Source organism: Carcharhinus amblyrhynchos, chromosome 11, assembly GCF_965287045.1.
Source record: "Carcharhinus amblyrhynchos chromosome 11, sCarAmb.v2.hapA, whole genome shotgun sequence".
Lineage (NCBI taxonomy): Eukaryota > Metazoa > Chordata > Chondrichthyes > Carcharhiniformes > Carcharhinidae > Carcharhinus > Carcharhinus amblyrhynchos.
In genome coordinates this window covers 44,846,272-44,864,854 of record NC_137334.1, presented here as the reverse complement: position 1 = coordinate 44,864,854, position 18,583 = coordinate 44,846,272, and the positions used below count along the sequence as shown (strand labels likewise).

The window sequence follows — 18,583 nt, the reverse complement described above, 5'->3', positions numbered from 1 at the left end:
CATTGACAAAATATTTACTTTTTAAAATGCTATCCAACTGTGAAACAATCAACTACATACATTATGCTGACCTGTCCCTGAAATTGATATTGGATTTTTCATAATTGAAAATATAGGGCACATCACTAAACATCAATAAAAATATCAAACATTACTCTAAAATACAATGTTCTTAGTATTTGCACTGATTTTGAAGTACAGCATCTGTGCTTTTTTAGCTGCCATTCATTTTTGGTCTCTGTTACCCTGCCATGCCTTTTGTAACAGATCTAGGATAATTCTTTCCCCAGTGTAAATCCACAGCATATTTGTATCAGTAGCCATTCTAAAACTGAATGTGACTGCCATGGTCACTTATCACCCGAGACTTCTCTTAATTCAAAGAAATGTCTAAAAAGCTGCAATGGTACTCTCACCTTGACAGCAGTTTCACTGCCTTCTGCTTTAAAATCTTCAAATTTCATTACATCGGCCATAATGAAGCCCTTCTCGAAATCTGTGTGGATCTTGCCAGCAGCCTGAGGTGCCTTCGTCCCTTTCTGTCAGTAGGAAGAGCAAAGAAAATTAATTGTTTTTAAGAAGATGGATTACAGGAGAGATGCATGTCCCTTTGATACAGTATCAGGCTTCAGAGAAACTTTGCTTCATATCACTTGACATGTCACATATACAATCAACCTTATCCTGATATTGGATACCCATTTAGGAAACCAGAGATAAAGTAACCCCTTTATCAATGCAAAGCAGCAATTTTTGATGGAGAATTTTGAAGGTGGTATTGATTTTAGATGAAGTAATCTTGTCACCGTGAGGCCAGCTACATCTCTTCTCATTTAAGGTGTCTGAGGCAATGTTTTGGTTACATGATCTGAGACTATAATTGAATTTATTGACCTGAAAGGGCAGAAACAGCATTTTTCAAAATGTTAGACATGCTTTGCTCGTGACATTTCCACAGTATGCATATTGGTACTCAACTCTCAATTCAAAAATCAATTAAATGTTTTCAGATATTAAAATTCTTTAAGGGAATTATGTTTGTTAGAATGACTGGCACAAAGGGAAGAATTTAAACCACATTTCTTTTAACCAAATGGCCACATTAATCTTAAAATGAAGAATGTACAATAAAACATAACAAATGTTTAAATATTACTATCCAAAAGCATTTTCTTAAGCTTATTCCACACAGGCAAAAATGTGTAACTTTAGGAAATGGGTGAAAATAAGCTTTAAAATCACTAACAGTGCTTTATTTTATGCTTATGCATCATATGCTTTAACTTCAAATCTTCACAATTAACCACATTCAGTGGTCAAAGCTAAACTTGTATTTAATTTTGGGGAACTATAATACAAGTTAGCACCCAGCTCAAGAAAAGCATGGAAGAGAAATGTGCAACGTTCAGTGTTCATTTGATGAATATAATCTATTATAATCTACAAAGCATAAAGTAATTTCCTTGATAGAGCACTGATAAATGCAACCATCATAAATCAGAGTTTAGGTTTATGTAGGAGGACAGGAATACAATATTATGTAATTGCCCATATACTGAATTATAATGGGTCTGCAATGTCAAAAAAGGCCATGCAAGGAAACTTGACACATAATGGTAACCTCAAAGATGTTTATCAGAGCATGGTAAAAAAAAAATCAGGCATTAAAAAATTCAGTTTTCATAATAGAAGATATATTGAGTTAATATGGATATTCACCGATGCTTACCTGACTAAATATCTTTGAAGCATTCAAAGTTACTAACAGGGTTCCTGAATAAAAACCCACCTATAATTTCCAGAATTATTCAACTCTTTACTCCCAAAGACAAAATTCTATATTAATAAACTCCCCATTTGGAAACTGTGTGCTGAAATATACAGGGTGTTATAGACCCTGCCCACCATTGGTGAAGAGTTGGGGATAACTCACCCAGAGAAAAACTGCCCTAGTATTGTTTAATTGGTTCTTATTAGACTGGAAGTAGAACTTCTACCCCTTAGGGCAGAACATTCCTCTGCCCAGAGGCCCATTGCTTTCAATTTACAATAGCAGTGGTCATTGCTGGCACTGCATTTAGGTGATGAGGAAGGGTCAGAACTTTGCAAGTATTTGAGGATCAGTGAGGTGGGTGGTGGCGAGGCTCAGGGGAGGGCTGCCAACTTACGACCTCAATTAACCTTATGGCAGACAGCATGTCTTTCTCCATCCCCTGGTATTACTGTAGAGGGGGCAGAAGAAAATGGATAACCTGCCCTACACTTTCAAAACTGTTGGCAGAGGAGTATTAAATCCATCCCTATATTTAGAGGTAAAGCTGTCAAAATTAGATGTTATTAGTTTATTAAGGTAGATGAACTTACGTCTATGATAATAATGCCATACAGAAGAAGATCACCGATATCTACATTTGGTTTTTAGCCTCCCACTACAAATTTAAATGCCATTACAACATTATAATTATCTGACCGCCAACTATTTGCAAAATTACCTAATACTTATGAACTGTAACATTATGATTCCATCAACTGTTTCTCAAACAAAAATACAAATTTTGCTAATTGCAAGAGTAATCATGATATGCCCCCTTCTACAACATAAATACTTTCATGCCATTTGACCTTACTTTTCATACAACTACATACAATAGATTCAATATTACATCTCACTTCAACTGGTCAAGCCAGAATGGAAAATTACAGTGGCAAATTAACACTCTGCTTCATATGAAAAATGTATTTTTTTTAAAGGGAGTTGGTAATATTGGAGTTAAATGAAATTGATAAAAATGATATTGATTTCATAATGTCAGCGTGTCTGAATAACTAAAATAATTTTGTACCCCAATTTGGTATTATTGCGACAAACTAAACTGGGAACAAGCCCAAAGAGGTAGATAGTCTACATCTGTTCCTATGTGTGAAATCTTTGACCACCATTATAGGAAACATAAAATCAGAAAGATGTCTGGAATTGAAGTTAATGCTACCGAGTGCCCATTTCCTTTAAATTATTCAACACTGTAATTTACAATAATGCTCTTGTGTTCACATACACTGAGAAAAGAAAATCTTTACTTTGAGAAGCTGAATCATTAAGCAGAAAGCAACTCATAATTGCAATGAAAATTTGAAAGTGGAGTATTTGTAACAATCTAACAGCTGCCAAAAAGCTCAAATACTTCACAAGTAATCAATCCTGTACATACATTCAAGGTACTATAGCAAATAACTTAACCATCTGGGGTATAAACAACATGTCAAATTGATCCTCTTCATTAAACTTCAATCTGTACATTTCAAATTTTGAACATGGAAAATGGACCAACATCAAATATTGAAAAAAACTAATGTGACACTTTAGTCCAAAACGTGATTTGCAGAGAGCTCAATTGTGCCATGCTTTATGTACTACAAACATTAACCTGTAAGAGATCAGCATAAAAATTGTGAAATTCATTAAAGTACATTCATGAATACTACTGAATAAAAACACTTTGCATATTAACAGCAGATTATACTAATACAATACTGTTAGTTTAAAAAAAACTTCATGTTACTCAAGTAAAGAAAGAGAAGAAGCTGCACACTACCCAAACAAACTTAGCAAATACCAAATGAAAAGCAACATCAATTTCACTGGCGACAAACCCAGTCACACAGATTAAGCAAGCACAATACTGAGGTGCCTTATCTCTGACCACAGGAGGAGGGAAGATAGTATGAATTTCTTCATCCTGCAGAATCTATGTAATAGGCAGAATCAATTGCTACCTGCCTCAATCAATGCACCCCACTTTCACTGTTCAACAGCTCACAAATAATTAAAGTTAACACGAACAAAACCCCATCTATAATGACTAGCTAACCACTGCCGTGACAAACTTAAAAGTCTGTGATATCAATCTGAATTCAACAGTGTGGAACTGTGTATGGCTGACAACAGACTATGAAACATACCTTTATGGTCCATGCTCGCACTTCATCTGGGCCTGCAGTAAAAAAATATTCGAGCTGCAGAGATGAGAACCCAGTTTTGATGATCTTGGGCATTGCACTGAAATCACAAACATAAATGCTTCCTGTAACATATTTTCAATTTATTTCAGTGCAAACATTTTAAAAACTATTTATTACCATTTTTGGATTTAGCAAATGTGTACACCAAATATATATAATGTGACACATAAATGTTATCATTCATAAAATGCTTTATTCTGTTATTTAGAATCTGTAAAACAGTAATCACTTTTTGTAATTTATACACTGTCATTAAATATACATCCTGAAATGCCTAAAATTGAGAGCATTTGGAGATTCTATGAACAGATATAACACTCTAAAGAATTCCGAGGAAGGCGTATTCGACTCAAAATGTTAACTCTCATTTCCCATCCAGACATGTTGAACACACTCAACACTGTTTTAATTTTGAGGTTATAAAGACCCTCTTCCAAGCCATACCTCATCTAGCAGTAAAGATTTGCAAGGAATATTGCTGAGGAGACATTATACAGACCAACATGGACACCCCTCTTCCAAACTGTAACAATCAATTAGTGTTTAGAGAGAAATAATTTTAGTTTTATACAATATTTGCAAGTAAAAGTGGAAAAGAGTTCCTATAGAATAAAATCCAATAAAAGTTATCAACATGGCATAGTACAATTACATACCATATGATCAATACCAATACAAACACATCATCTTAAATAATGCATATTATGACTCTATCATTTTCTCCATATGCGAATTTAGTGTGGCACACTGCTAGCTATTGTGGATGTGTGCCTGACTTCCGCTATTCTGAATTTTGAAGGATCACAGTAAAGCAAGAAAAGTTTCATTTTTCAACATTTGGAACACAAAAGCTCCCCATGATAATTGCAAGTTGATTCCAAATCCAGTTCAACATTTCCGAATTCACTGAATACTTTCAGTTCAGCTTCTTTGAGCAGTAGCGTTATGAACAGTGAAGTGCGAAGAAAAGATGAACAAAGATAACCAAACAAGGAAAATACTAATTAATCTAACCCTACCCTTGGAAATCTAGTTAATGCAACTCACCTATAAATCCCTAAACAATTCCCACAAGCAAAAATTTGACCAGTTCAGGCGAATGAGCCAACAACAACTCATTAAAAAGGAAAAAGACCACAAATATAAGTGGGCAAGGTCTACATAGTATCAGACTCAGGTGAATCCCAGGAATCGAGAACAAACAAGTTACTTTTTTCTTTGTTTCATGTAAAAAGTACCCAGACCAAACAAACTAAATAGGTACATCTATTTCTTGATGCTCACTAAATTGAGCATCAAGAAATCAAAATGCCTAACAGCTTTGTAAAGTATCTAATTTAAGTACAAATTCTGCACATCAATTAACCAAAGTCATTCAGAATTTTGACTGGAAGCAGAAGAAATGCCTATTAACCTTTGGGTTTTGTTTTCTTTCAAGTATTTTTCCCTCTCGTCGTCACCCATTTCCTGTATCTTGAGCTCCAGTACGCCACTGAATGGTATGACCAAGGCTCTTGGGTCATGCTTGTCCACCCACTCCTTAATTTTTACCAACCTGTACACAAAAAGCACAAAAACATCATCATGGACTGCATGCATTACTGTATCACATTCATTACCTAGTAGAGCATACATATTCATTAGCAACGTGTTTTTTATGATGCCATGTTTCTGTATATGTCTTTCAAGGTCAAATTCTGCTAAGAATCCAAAATGCAACTAAGGTGGCAGTTAGCTTTAACTCAACCTGAAGGTGCAATTACATATTACATTTCTTTATAGGAAAGCCATTATTAGTAATAAAAATTTCCAGATATAAATGGGAAGAGGGTTAAATATATAAGTAAATTATTTAAGAGTCCATCTTTCCAGTGCATTCTGTGCATATGCAAAATCTACACATGCATAAGCAATTGGTGACATCATTATAGGGCAAATTAGCCAGCTTGCCAAGGTCAATTCACACAAGCGCATCAAGTTTTTGACCAATATCAGGTTGCAGACATCCATCAGAATTTAACTAAAATATATTTGAGGAGTCATGAAGGACCTAGTTTTGTAGTTGTATGATTTAAGTTCTTTCCAGATAGGAACCTTATATTTGAAATGTGATAGCTTTGTTACATTAACCAGCTTTGGGTATGAAAATGACATACATTATAACACAGCTTCCAACCATTGTACAACTGCAGTTAAAAAAAGGCTACAAATTTTTTTGTGTGTGAATTGCACTCAATTGTCTTGAGTAGATCGATTTGTTGTCCCATTGTGGCAATATGTGAAAGCTATGTGACTTTCTTGCATGAGTGAAAGGGTTCCATTTTAATGCTGAGCAGCACAGCCTAAGTGGCCTCCCTCCTTCTTGGAGATTCTTATCGAATCAGTCTTGATTTGCAAGTACATTTGTGATTGCCTTGATATACATTGGCCTGAAAGCATGTACAATATTTATCCAACGGCTATTGATTTATTCCAGCCACGTGTGCACTTGTGAACAAATGTGCACCTCGACATGCCACAGGAAAGCTATCGTTGAGCGTGGAGGCAGAGATTAGAGGCTTAGGGAGGTCAAGAATATGAGGTACTAGCTGGAAGCAAAAGCTGCCAGTTGCTAGCTCACTACCTTTGAAAGATTTGGTAACCCGGCAAAGCATTGTGTCTGTGGTGCATGGGGGTTAAAAAAAACTTACCACTGAAGCATGCTGCAAGTGCAAAGCATGGAAAACATGAAGCCCCATAAGATCAATCATCAGCTGCCAAGTTGATCTCATGTAATTGTATTTGTAGCACAATAAGAATTCCATTACTACTGTCCAAAGGACAGAAATGATGTGGGTATGCCGGCGTTGGACTGGCGTAAACACAGTGAAAAGTCTGACAACACCAGGTTTTAGTCCAACCTATTTATTTGACAATATACTCACAAGCTTTCGGGTTAGTCCCTTCGTCAGGTGAATGGAGAGTTCTGTGAGTATATTATCAAATAAATAGGTTGGACTAAAACCTGGTGTTGTCAGACTTTTCACAAAGGACAGAAAGCCAAATGATCTTTAAATTTTTATTTATTGCATATACAAAGTTGTCATCATTAGCCAGCCAGCCTGCTTCAAAAGTGTATAACTACATTGAAACAAATGTAGTACTCAGTTTTGTTGCATATTCTACAGATGTCTTGCTGAAAAACTCTAGTCAAACTCTGAAGGATCAGCCATATGGCTAGTACCCATTCATCAAATACATTTGCAGTATCTCATCTCCACCAAAGCCATCTATACCAAAAAAAGATTGGAGATCACATTTGAACTGGTAATCTTGTTTAGAATCTGCCTTTTACCATGGCACTTGTAAAATGGTTTGACAATGTATATACAGAGAAAAAGCACCATCATTTGCTGAATGTCAATATGAATTTAAATGACCATCGCATTCACAATGTGTGAAAGGAAATCTGCACATCCTTTGGTTTTCATGTTGAATATCTTCCCTACGATCTCGCTACTGAGTTAAAGTGATCAACAGAATTGAGAGATTTTTGGCTAGATTCACATACATCTTGGGGGTGAAGTATAACATGAGAGTGCTCTGCAAGTCAGTGACACGAATCCCTCATTTCTATGATGTTAGTATAATTCATATAAGGGAATAAAGAGCCAACGTTCATGAGCTGAACGATGAGTAGATCAATGTGACAGAGGCAATTAATGGAGTGGAAACAAACTAGAGGCTCATACAACTGGATAAAAGGCAGGAAGAAGTACCCTTGTCATGCAAGGCATGTTTGTTGGTCAGGCTGCAAAGAAAATAGGTACAATTATCGCATTCCTGAAGTCAGGCTAGGGACAGGGAAACAAGTGCATGGAGTTAAAGTGTGAGCTAAGGTCACCAGCTTTGAAAATCTCAGCTGGAATACTGTCTGGGCTCTGGCCTGGAGGCTTTGTTGTTTTTCAGCTGTTTAACTGTTTGCTGCATCTCCCATCGAGGGTGTATGGGGTGTCACGGAGGGGTAGTACCTCTGGTGGGGGAACATGTCACATCCTTTTCAGGGAGGTTTGCCCACCCTTTGACCCACCTGGCACTCAGCTCTCAACTGTGGCTTCCCATAGCTGTTTGCATGTGACAGTGGTCACACCCCGGGCAATGGCTTCAACAAGCTGTCTCAACCCTCGGAGAGATAGGGAGATGTCTATCCCAGCATGTGAGGACAGACTCCAGCGGATTGAGTGGATGGGACCAACAGAAGGTCCAACAATCAAGAAGGCAGTCCCTGCAAGCGTCGTAGAACACTAAGAGCAGGACAAGACACAGATGATGCCCTGGTCATCCACTGCGCCCAGTCCCATCTCCAGCAGTTTTGTCTTGCCACTGGATCCAGATGGGAATTGGGAAGAGAGAGTGAGGCTGATGCTGTGCAACTCTCCCTCACTTTAATCCAAATCAAGCGGTAGTCTCGACACCATCATCATCATCGTCCTGTTCAACCTTTGAAGTCCTGTGGCGATGGGTGAGCTATGAAGCAGCAGGTGTGGATACACTGGGGGCTGTAGTCACGGACCTGCACACAGACGGCTCAGGTCTAATGGTTGTTTTCCGCTGACCGAAGCAGCAGTTAAACTTGGCGTCTACCTGGGTGACTGAGCAGTCCTCTTCAGGAATGCACTGCTCACCTCCATAGAATGAGGAAAGGGTCTAGAAAAGGTGCCCTAAAAATTGCCTGCTTCACTATACTCTGGCCAGTTTACCGCGGCTGGCAGGGATCCCAACTTGCGGTCGAACAAACGAAGTAAAACACAAGGTGACACCGCTCACCAATGGCACTTGAAATGTGTGCATGCTTTTGGACAACCCGACAGCAGACAGACCAGAAAGAACAGCTTTAGTTGCCAGAAATACAACATTGACATTGCAGCCCTGAGTGAAACTCGTCTCGCCAACGTAGGTCAGTTGACTGAAACTGGAGATGGATACACTTTTTTTGTGCAGCGGTCGCGGCAGTGATGAGCGTTGTGATGCTGGAGTTGGATTTGCCATCAGGAGTCACTTTGTTTGGAAACTTGCTAGTCTACCCAAGGGTGTGAACAATCGGCTTCTGACATTACAGTTTCTGCTGCAGAACAAAAGTCAAGCTACCCTAATCAGCGCCTACACCCCCACAATCAACAACCCAGATGAGATGAAAGACAAGTTCTACGAAGAACTAGACGCCCTACTATCAGCAGTGAGCAGTACCGAAAAGCTGATTTTGCTTGGCGATTTCAGTGCAAGAGTAGGGCGTGACTCTGCAATCTGGCAGGGAGCCATTGGGAGGCATGGAGTGGGCAAGTGTAACAGTAATGGCCTATTCTTAATGAAGACCTGTGCAGCACATGACCTCCTCATCACCAACACAACCTGTAAAACCTCCTGGATGCTCCCCCGCGCTAAGCTTTGACATCTTATCGAGAAAAGACAGGCAGGATGTCAGAGTGACCAAGGCTATGTGTGGTGCTGACTGCTGGAGAGATCACAAGGCTCTCTGTCTCCAAAATGAGGCTCTGCATTAGACCCAAGAGAAGACCATAAGAAAGCAAGGTTATGAAAAGAATCAATGTGGCCAAGCTAAAGAACCCCAATATAGCTTCAGCATTCGCTGACTTAGAAATCAACCTTGCTGACCTACACCTCGCAGACAGCATTGAGGACGACTGGGAACGCTTCAGGAATGCTGTTCATTCATCTGCACTGAAGATGCTCAAGCCCTCTACCTGCAAGCAGCATGACTGGTTCGATGAGAAAGATGAGGAGATACAGGCTCTACTTGTTGAAAAGCACCATCTTTATTGGGCCTGTCAGAACGACTCATCATCAGCTGCCAAGAAAAATGCTCTTACCAGTGCTCGCAGGACAGTCCAGAATAAACTGCGTAAAATGCAAGATACCTGGCTGAGCACCAAGGCAGATGAAATACAGGGATACGCTGACAGAAACAGCTTGAAACGGTTCTATGAAGCCCTCAACTCTCTCTATGGACTTCAATCACTTGGGAATTCCCCTCTCCTGAGTACAAATGGTACAACACTCATTACAGAGAGGGCTGCAGAGATGGACTGAACACTTCAAAGCTGTCCTCAACCGACCATCATCTATTAATGATGAGGCAATAGATAGGATTCCCCAGGTCGATATCATCAGTGCCATGGATGACCCACCGGCAGTAGCCGAAGTCACGAAAGCTGTCAGCCAGCTATCCAGTGGCAAAGCCCCAGGAGCAGATGCCATACCCACAGATCTACAAAAGCTGCTGGTCCTGTACTTATCAAGAGGCTCACTGAGTTATTCCAGTTCTTTTGAAAGCAAGGATCCATTCTTCAGGAACTTAAATATGCTTCCATCGTACACCTCTACGACGAAGGGCATTCGGCAAGTATGTGACAACCACCAAGGTATCTTGCTGCTCTCCATCACAGGAAAACCCTCACAAGAGTCCTGCTAAATCATCTGGTCACTCATCTGGAGCTGGGCCTGCTTCCAGAGTCACAGTGTGGCTTCCGCAAAGGCCGCAGGACTATTGGCATGATTTTTGCCGCACGCCACCTTCAGAAATGTCAGGAGCAGAATTGCGAGCTCTACACAACCTTTGTTGACCTTGCGAAAGCCTTCGACACGAGGCCTGTGGAGGATCATGTCGGCTGCCCCCCCCAAATTCATTCAGATGGTACGCCAGTTCCATGATGGCCAGAGTACTGGATGACGGAGAATCTTCTGAGGTGCTCCCAGTCACCAATGGCGTCAAACAGGGCAGTGTGCTCTCACTCACAATGTTCAGCATGATGTTTACTGCCATGCTGAATGATGCCTTCCAGGACAGTGTTGCTGGAATCAGCCTCAAGTACAGACTGGATGGGAAGCTCTTCAACCTGAGGGGACTTCAAGCTATTACCAAAGTGAAGGAGACTGTTCGGAGAGACTTCCTCTTTGCCGATTACTGTGCTCTATATACTGGCTCAGAGCCAGAGATGCAGTCAGTATGGACAAATTTTTCATAGTAAAAAGTCTGACAACACCAGGTTTCAGTCCAACCAATTTATTTGATAGTAAATTCATTAGCTTTCGGTTGGCCCCTTCGTCAGGTGAATGGAGAGTTCTGGCCTCTCTGGAGTTCTGGAGGCCTGACGAAGGGGCCAAACCGAAAGCTAGTGAATTTACTATCAAATAAATCGGTTGGACTGAAACCTGGTGTTGTCAGACTTTTTACTGTGTTTACCCAGTCCAACACAGGCATATCCACATCATGAGAAATTTTTCATGACATGTGACAACTTTGGACTCATCATCAACATTAAAAAGACCAAAGTCATGCACCACACACAGAATACATAATCACAATCAAAGTGCAGAAAGTGCAGGCAGTGGACCGGTTCACTTATCTTGGCAGCACCCTCTCCCAAGCAGAGTTGATATGTTTGGCTGACCAGATGAGGGTTGATATGAGTTTCATTTTAGAAACATTCAAGAATAGGTCAAGTTTCTGCTATGCAAAATTGTAGATTAAGAGCTGCTTGCAAATCTGGTGCAGAGTGGCAATAGCACTGCAGTCATCTGCAAACTGTACATGTAGATGGGGTAGCATGATGGTACATTGGTCAGCACTGCTGCCTCATAGTGCCAGGGATCCAAGTTCAATTCCCTGCTTGGATCACTGACTGTGCGGAGTCTGCACGTTCTCCCCATGTCTGCATGGGTTTCCTCTGGGTGCTCCAGTTTCCTCCCACAGTCTGAAAGACATACTGGTTAGGTGAACTGGCCATGCTAAATTCTCCCACAGCGTATTCGAACAGATGTTAACTGCAGAATAATAAAGGCAAGTTCTGCTTTTGGTACACTGCGCTCCACTGTATGGAAACGTTGAGGAATCAGCTCAGCAACAAAACTGAAGGTCTACAGCACTGTGGTACTCACTACCCTCCTATACGCCTGTGAAATGTGGACTGTGTATCGAAGACATGCAAGACAGCTCAATCATTTCCACATTACTTGTCTTCGCAGAATATTAAGCATCAGATGGCAAGACAAAGTACCAAACACTGAAGTTCTCTCTAGAGCAAGTCTATCATCAGTCCACATACTGCTGATGAGAGCACAGACCCAGCGGGCAGGTCATGTCCTTTGTATGCCAGATGAGCGCGTATCCAAGCAGCTCCTTTTTGGGGAACACTCTGCTGGAAGACGCTCGCATGGAGGGCAGAAGAAACGTTACAAAGACATACTCATGGCCTCCCTGAAGTTGCCTGACATAGACATGAACATCTGGGAAACGCTGGCACAAAACCGTCCTATCTGGCACTGTCTCATCCACAAGGGCTGTCAAGCTCACAAAGCAAGGTGCACTGCTGAAGCACAACTTAAGCACAAGCTATGCAAGTCCAGAGCCACCAGCGCCAACAACTATAGTGCCTACACAAGACTGTCCAATATGTGCCAGGACATTCTGTGCCTGAACTGGCCTGATCAGTCATCTTAGGACACACCGCACCCAGCCTCAAAATGATTAATGATGTTGATGTCCTCATCGACGACAATGGATGAACAACACATCTGCTATCGATGGTGGTTCATGTATGGATGCTACCACAGGGTAGAATACCAGCAGCCACTGCGGATTTGCGATTCAGAAGTTGTTCAAAATATTCTTGCCAGTACTGACTGAACACCATCCTGTGAAAAGGATGTGAGATTATAAAGACCCCCTTCCATGCCATAGCTCATCTAGTAGTAAAGATTTTACAAGGAATATGGCCAAAGAGACAGTACACGGGCCAACATGGACACCCCCTTCCAAACTGTAACAATCAATTAGTGTTTAGGGAAAAATAATTTTAGTCTTATACAATATTTGCAAGTAAAAGTGGAATAGAGCTCCGACAGAATAAAATCCAATAAAAATTATCAATATGGCAGAGTACAATGACATATCAGCAATACCAGTACAAACACACACCGTCTTAAATAATGCATATTACAACTCTATTGTTTTCTCCATATGCAAATTTAATGTGGCACACATCCTGTGAAACTTTGTCCATTTGACCTTGATCTATAGATGGCCCTGGTGACTTTAACAAAGCTTTGTATATGATGATGGTCACCTCTATGCCAAAACCAAACTGACCACCACTGATACACTTATTTATTAGTGTCACAAGTAGGCTTATATTAGCACAACACAATGAAGCTACTGTGAAAAATCCCCTAGTCAGAACACTCCTGTTTGAATACGCTGTGGGAGAAATTAGCACGGCCAATGCACCTAACCAGCATGTCTTTCAGACTGTGGGAGGAAATTGGAGCACCCGGAGGAAACCCACACAGACACAGGGAGAACGTGCAGACTCCGCACAGTGATCCAAGCAGGGAATTAAACCCGGATCCCTGGCATTGTGAGGCAGCAGTGCTGACCACTGTGCCATCATGCCACCCCATCTACATGTACAGTGCTATTGCCACTCTGCACCAGATTTGCAAGCCACTCTTAATCCCTTCAATTTTACATAGCAGAAACTTGGCCTACTCTTGAATATTTCTAAAACGAAACTCATATTAACCCTCATCTGGTCAGCCAAATATTCCAACTCTTATATATGTTCAAAGAGGGATTCTGGAATATGCTGTGTGCCCCTCACACAACTTTGCAGTCAGCTCTCTCAAAAATTCACCAGTAAAGAGCTAATCCAACACCAGCTCAGCTGCGCCAGCTCAACCTTCTACAAACTTTGGCAGCAAGTACTTGACAACAAAGACCTCAAGCAAATCAACTGAAGTCCTACTGTACCAAACAGCTGTTGTCACCACACTTATGTATTGTCGTGAAATCTAGATTGCATCAGCAATAGCCAAGGGAGCTGGAAGAAATCTGTCAGCAATACTTCTGCCAAGTCCCCCTCCCAGATTCCATGGGAAGACTGTCGAACAAACACCGTTTTTTTTGAAGTTTCAGGCAAAGCTCCTGCAAAATCAAATTCGATCGACTAGATGTGCCTGAATGTCCAAAAACCATCTCCTCAGTGGATCCTTCTTTTTCCAATTCTCAAATGGCCAATGTTCTGAGGATAAAGAAGACACTAAACTCTCCTTGGAGTGTGGCAGGAGTGACATTAATGACTGGTGGAGATTTCTACCAATCGTTTGGTATGGTGACACTTGTCTATCAAGCTGGGTCACGCTTGGAATCACAGAATCGTAATGATGAGACAGAATGGCAGCAACAGAGAGGAAAGGGTGTAATTCATGCACTCGAGATCCCACCACCTTGTGAGATACCCTGCCGATTGAGAATCAACCTGCTTACTTACATGAAGACCCAGTTGAGATTTGCAACTCTGTGCACAAGTCATTTTTGAATTGAAAGACAGGTGACAAAAAGAGAATATAATTGCATATGTATGATCGTCAGTTTAGTTTTAGCATAGAGGTGACCGAGGTTAAAAATTTTCTACCTCTCCCTCTTTTGAAATAAAATATTGGCCAGTTCAAGAAGACAATTCTACCAGAAATCTACCAACAAACAAGATCTCTTAAAAATTGCAATATTTTCTAAAATCAGATCACATTGATGAAACCAGTTAATTTAAATCAGCTACAACATTTACAATCTTTGCTTCAAGACAATCAAAAAATACTTAACTATATATTCTTTTACTTTTGTTATGGACTCATAACACCCTTATTTCTGATAACTGTGTGCGTGTGTATGGGCACTAATGACTACATGAGAGTTGAATGCCTTGATATTGCATTTTTATTATTTTTCCCTGGGTTTAGTGGTTAATAAATCTGCTCTTTGACTCAAGAAAACATTATTTGATTGGCTTCTTCTTGCTCAGAGCTTAAAAGGTACATTCTGATTTGATAAAGGCACATCCTCATAAAAAATAAACTTAAACTTTAGCTGTGATCAACCAAAGAGGTTGACTAGAGGGGAACCATGCCACTTGCAGATGGTGGTGCTGCCATGCATCTGCGGCCCTTATCCTTCTAAGTGGTAGAGGTCACAGATTTGGAAGGTGCTGTCGAAGAAGCCTTGATGAGCTGCTGTAATGCATTTTGTAGATGGTACACATTGTACCATTGTCAGTATGGCAGTACAGATGGGCAGTACAACGGCACAGTGGTCAGCATTGTTGCCTCAGTGCCAGGGACCCAGGTTCGATTCCCATCGTGGGTCACTGTCTGTGTGGAGTTTGCACATTCTCCCTGTGTCTGCATGGGTTTCCTCCAGGTGCTCGTTTCTTCCCACAGTCCAAAGATGTGCGGGCTAGGTGGATTGGCCATGCTAAATTGCCCTTTAGTGTCAGGGAACTATCTAGGATAAATGCATTGGGCTATGGGGATAAGGCCTGGGTTGGATTGTGGTCGGTGCAGACTCAATGGGCCAAATGGCCTCCTTCTGCACTGTAGGGATTCTATGATTCTACTATTACGTGTCAGTGGTGAAGGGAATGCATGCTTAAGGTGGTCAATGGGGTTCCAATCAAGTAAGCAGCTTTGTCCTGGATGGTGTTAAGCTTTGCATGCTATTGGACAGCTTAAGTGTTGTTGGAGTTGCACTCATGCAGGCAAGTGGAGAATATTCCGGCGCACATTTGACATGTGCCTTGCAGGTGGTGGGGAGGCCTTGTGAATCGGGAGGTGAGCGACTTGCTACAGAATTCCCATCCTCTGATCTGCTCTCTCATAGCCACAATGATTATATGCCTGTATATGCATAGGCAAAAAGGTCCACAAGACAAATGTTGAGGAGAAACATCAGGGGATAAAAGAAAAAAGAGGAACAAAGGAAAAGACAGGGAAACACAGAGAAACTGGCCATATTTAAAAACCATTTTTGCTGTTTCCTTAAATGCAAGCAATATAAACATTACACACTGATTCAGAAGCATCTAACATTCATGTCACATGCTTACTGATTCAAACTTTATACAGTTTTAGGATTTTGCCACTGATCCTTGTTTGATGCAATTTAAAGGAGTATTTTACAAAATGAATACTGCCAAACGAAGCTTCAGTTTATGACTCTTGTCAACTTTGTGACAATTGTATAAACAGTAATCTTCATCATTGCTCACAGCTACTGTTAACACTACCACCTGCAAATGAGTAAAAAACCATTTTTAGTTGGAATCACAAAATCTTGGGATGATGCAGGAGACAATTTGGCATCTTGTGCTCGAGTCAATCCCTTGAAAGAGTTACTTAATTAGGCCCAACGTCCTGCTCTCCACTCATTTCTTCATACATTTCACCTCTTTTAACACTGTTCACAAAAAAAAACTGAGCATTCCCCAGGTAATTAAAAAGGCTAGGACCACCAATCTACCTGCTCCAAAATACTTGTTTACATTCACTCATTAGTTCACTCCAGAAAGGTTCACAAGAATAATCCTGCAAATCAGGCGCTAATAACAATCTGGTAAGGCTGGTGGGGATAGAAGCTCTTGCCCTGGTACTAGGGATGTGAAGTTGGCAACAAGTCCAAACAAGGAACCAATATAGGCCTGCAGGGAAAAAACAATAGTAAATTGCATCAGCATAAACTTCAAAAGTGTATCAAAGCAGTATGAACAAGTAATAACTGGGCTTTGAGAAGCAAAGGGATCCTGAGGTGCCCCACCACATAAGATGCTACACTCATGTCATCACTAACAGGAATCAAAAGAGGTCACTCAGAACACACCTTAAAACTAACAAAGTGAAATGAACCAAGTGATCAGAGATGGAGAGCTCCAATCCCCCAAAGATATGAACAGCATCTTCTCCCTCCCCAAGTCTCTTTCTGCCTTCCCAACCTTGCCTCTCCTTTCTTCCCCAACCTGCCTCTCAAGGATAACAGTCACTCACCTCTGGGCCCAAATTCAGGATGACTCACATCCACCAAACTACAGCGGACATTTGATTCCAGTGGCCTTTGCAAGCCACTGCAGCAACGAGATGCCATATCTCTGGTTCCTCTCAGGGATCAGGATGTGGCATTTGCAGGATCTCCCAAGCTGCACTAAGGAGATCACAAATGCACAGCACAAGAGAATTGGGTAACGCACAAGATGGTTGTGGAGCACACAAGATTCCAGACAAATGGGGATAACCAGCTGAAGAGGGGGGACAATGGGATTCACAGCCATTGTAAGAAGTCTCACAACACCAGGTTAAAGTCCAACAGGTTTAATTGGTAGCAAACGCCATTACCTTTTGAAGCGCTGCTCCTTCATCAGGTGAGTGGGGAGTTCTGATCACAGACTTGGCATATAAAGGTACACACTCAGTTTACAGAATATGCATTAGAATGCGAGTCTTTACAGCTAATCAAGTCTCAAAGGTGCAGACAATTTGAGTGGGAATAGCATTAAGCATAGGTTAAAGAGATGTGTATTGTCTCCAGACTGTACAGTGAGATTTTGCAAGCCCTGCCAAGTCATGGGGTTACAGAAAGTGTGACATGAACCCAAGATACCGATTGAGGCCGTCCTCATGTGTGCGGGATCTTGGTTTCATGTCACAATATCTGTAACTCCCATGACTTGGCAGGGCTTGCAAAATCTCACTTACTGTTCTGCCTGGAGACAATGCACATCTCTTTAACCTACGCTTAATGCTATCTCCACTCACATTGTCTGCACCTTTAAGAATTGATTAGCTGTAAAGACTCGCATTCTAGTCTGCATTCTGTAAACTGACTGTGTGCCTTTATATGCCCTGTCTGTGAACAGAACTCCCCACTCACCTGATGAGGGAGCAATGCTCCGAAAGCTAGTGGTGTGTGCTACCAAATAAACCTGTTGGACTTTAACCTGGTGTTGAGGTTTCTTACTGTGTTTACCCCAGTCCAATGCCAGCATCTCCACATTATTCACAGCCATTGCCAGGTTTGTGTGTTCAGGGTGTAATAGACTGCTGCCATGTCACCATATAGACACAATAATAATTGCTGGCAATTGAAGGGGCTTCTATTTGCTTATGTGCAAGATGTCTGTGGTCACAAAAAGTGAATAAAGCGTTACTTCAGCTGTAATTATCCTTCTACTTGTTGCATTAATTACAACCCTGTGGGCTAGTAAATATGGTACTTATTATCCAAACTCAACTAACAAGATTTGTTTCCAGGCCTTCCTTCCCAGAACAGCAGTACAAATTCTACTGTGGATGCTACAATCCTTTTTCGAGGAAGCACCATTCTCCAATAATTCATAATGGCACATCAACTCTTACTGAGGTATTCCTTCTTTTTGGCATCATTTCAATACCTTAGCTTCAACTACTTTTGTGAGCATATGGCTCTATTTATTCGCCTAAACGAATTGAGTTCGGCATCACAATCTTTGTTGAAAGTGAATCAGTTCAAAGGAACGATTAACTATTCACATACTTAATGCAATTATGAGTAAACTTCAAAAAGAAAATCCAACTTTCCAGATCTGAAGACTCTAGTGAAAAAACGTACAAGTAATGCTTTGAGCAGTTGGGACATTGCTACTTTCTTGAATGGTGTCATAACTGCTCACACTGATGGGATTGGAAAATATCCAGTCTGTATTCC

General features: G+C 41.0%; 1 protein-coding gene across 1 annotated transcript in view; it reads right to left on the bottom strand.

Annotated features, from left to right (window-relative positions):
• The window catches only part of ola1 (Obg-like ATPase 1), a 184,144-nt gene that overhangs the window by 11,886 nt on the left and 153,675 nt on the right, over positions 1-18,583 (bottom strand). Inside the window, exons 8-10 of the mRNA XM_080198972.1 lie at positions 5,435-5,575; positions 3,961-4,057; positions 417-539 (exon numbers count right to left, since the gene is read on the bottom strand). Of these exons, the coding sequence (XP_080055098.1) occupies positions 417-539; positions 3,961-4,057; positions 5,435-5,575 (361 nt within the window). The remainder of the gene's footprint in view (positions 1-416; positions 540-3,960; positions 4,058-5,434; positions 5,576-18,583) is intronic.